The following is a 2,500-nucleotide window of genomic DNA, read 5'->3' as shown; positions in this document are numbered from 1 at the left end:
TATACATATGTATATGCATATATATATATATATATATATATATATATATATATATATATATATATATATATATATATACATATATATACAGATAATACACACACACACACACACACACACACACACACACACAGACATATATATATATATATATATATATATATATATATATATATATATATATATATATATATAACACTGGTTATGATGAGCTAGTATACTTTATGTTATGGCTACAGAGCATGTGTATGAATTCTTTTTAAGTAGTGAAATGATTGCGTGATGATCATTATGATATATAAGAAAACTAATTTAAAAAACGCAGATAATAATACAAACGCATATCAATTTGAACTGGCAATTAATATAACCAGTGTACTGATTCTTGAAAAAAAGTAGGTTAATGAATACAAAAATCATAATTATAGACGTAACTTAAATCGTGCCATCTGCTTAGCACTACAGTATATTCACTTCAAATTAACGATATCAATATTTTTTATTTTCAGATCTACAAAGCTCATGAATTTCCAAAATATTGGCTACTGGTTTCTCACGAAGGGTTTTCGAAGCTTCTAGCAACTATATACCTTCCACTTACTAACAGGGTATGATCTAAGCTTTGAAATATTAAGCTGTTCATGATAGTAATTGTTGGGTGATATTACCAGTATTATTTTGAATATACTTATTGTAAAAGTCTAAACGAAGCTTACATAACTGGGTATATTAAGATGGAAATTTCAAGTGTATTGGGAATTAATGGATCGCAAAATATAGTAAATCTATAACAGGATAGAATATATTATATGAACAAGAAAAAAAGGTATTCATTGACTACTTACGTTTAATAAACAGCTGTTAGATTCAACATTATTTTTGACTAAGCATTGTTGCAATTTTATATACCGTGCATTCAGGGGTTTGGTCAACTAGAATGTAAATGAAAACATGTAAGTACTGATTTATTAAAATCTACATGTAAGTCTGAGATTTTCTTTGTAAATATATTAGCTGAAAAGGTAGGCATTGCTATCAATATCACTGATATTTTCTACATTTTTTTTGTTCCTTTTTAGCAAGACTATAGCAACTCATGCTATATGTCTACCATTCTTGTACCACATCCAAAATTATTACAATGTAAATTCGTAGATTCTGATTAAAAAATCTAACCGTTTCTTCATTACAATAGAATAATACTTCCTTTTTTTAATATATTGTCCCTGAACCAAGGTCATTAAACCAACCAAAGTAATGAATTTAATCACTTATGTATACCCTCATTTACGTGTTTTTGTCCGCGATAATGGATTTACGCCGTAGTCACTGTTTTGATTAAGGTTCCATTCACGACATGAAGTATTCGTTCTTGCTGAAGACATGTTTCACTGAGTACACGAGTGTAAAAAGAGATGAGAGTTTTGCTTGTCATTGGTTTGGGCGGGACTTTATAATCTCGCGAAAAAGAAGGAAAAAAGAAAGAAAGGAAAAAAATACATGACATGCGCACTCAGACAAAAATACGCACACATACATGCACACACAACACACACACACACACACATATATATATATATATATATATATATATATATATATATATATATATATACATAGATATGCACATATATATATATATATATATATATATATATAATATATATATATATATATATATGTATATATATATATCTATATATATATATATATATATATATATATATATATATATATATACATATACATATATATACATATGTACATGTATATATACATATATATACATTTATATATACATATATACATATATATATATATATATATATATATATATATATATATATATGTGCATGTGTGTGTGTGTGTGTAGATAGATATATAGGTAGATATACTGAAAGATAACCGTAATACCAAACTTACTCTTTGAGACTTTCCATACAAATCTGAAACGCAACATGTCATTACGATATGAATCATGAGGATATCAACATACTCAATCTACGACAAGCAAGTTTGTTTTTTTGTTTTTTTTCTTAAGATTCCAATCTCTGTGCAGATAACCGTCGCCAACCTGAGCGCAGACGGCGAGGCAGCAACCCTGGCGGAGGTTTACCAAGTCGGGGAACACCTTCAGCAGAACGTCGTCGGATCCGTGGGTCGTTGGACCTCCTCCTCCAGCTTCTCTGATAAACAACCAGACAAAGAACCTTCAACAAGAACGGCAACGAAGAATATCATTCCGATATCTGAAGACGCGACACTTGATTATCTAAGGGCGCTCTCCAAGCCGAAGGAAGTCGATGTCGGAGTGAAGACCTTGGCCTTTGGGACACTTGAAGCTCCTGTTGATGATCCGTTGCTGAGACGAAGGGATCTCACGGGTCTTCATCTCGTCTGTGCCACGATTGAGGTCGGTTGCAATGGGAATCAATGTACTGGGGTGTTGATAGGATGAAAATTATTACGTTTTTAGTTATGGTTTGTGTTTTGGAGGGAA

At 30.6% G+C, this 2,500-nt stretch overlaps 1 protein-coding gene across 1 annotated transcript in view; it reads left to right on the top strand.

The window, feature by feature from the left end:
• The window catches only part of LOC122255844 (uncharacterized), a 17,700-nt gene that overhangs the window by 10,842 nt on the left and 4,358 nt on the right, over nucleotides 1-2,500 (top strand). Inside the window, exons 3-4 of the mRNA XM_086531011.1 lie at nucleotides 510-608; nucleotides 2,060-2,413. Of these exons, the coding sequence (XP_086387137.1) occupies nucleotides 510-608; nucleotides 2,060-2,413 (453 nt within the window). The remainder of the gene's footprint in view (nucleotides 1-509; nucleotides 609-2,059; nucleotides 2,414-2,500) is intronic.

This window comes from Penaeus japonicus, unplaced genomic scaffold (genome assembly GCF_977035675.1).
Source record: "Penaeus japonicus unplaced genomic scaffold, GWHDUDI00000001_assembly GWHDUDI00000034, whole genome shotgun sequence".
Lineage (NCBI taxonomy): Eukaryota > Metazoa > Arthropoda > Malacostraca > Decapoda > Penaeidae > Penaeus > Penaeus japonicus.
Note: the sequence above shows the minus strand (reverse complement) of the source record. Positions and strands in the feature narration are given on the sequence as shown.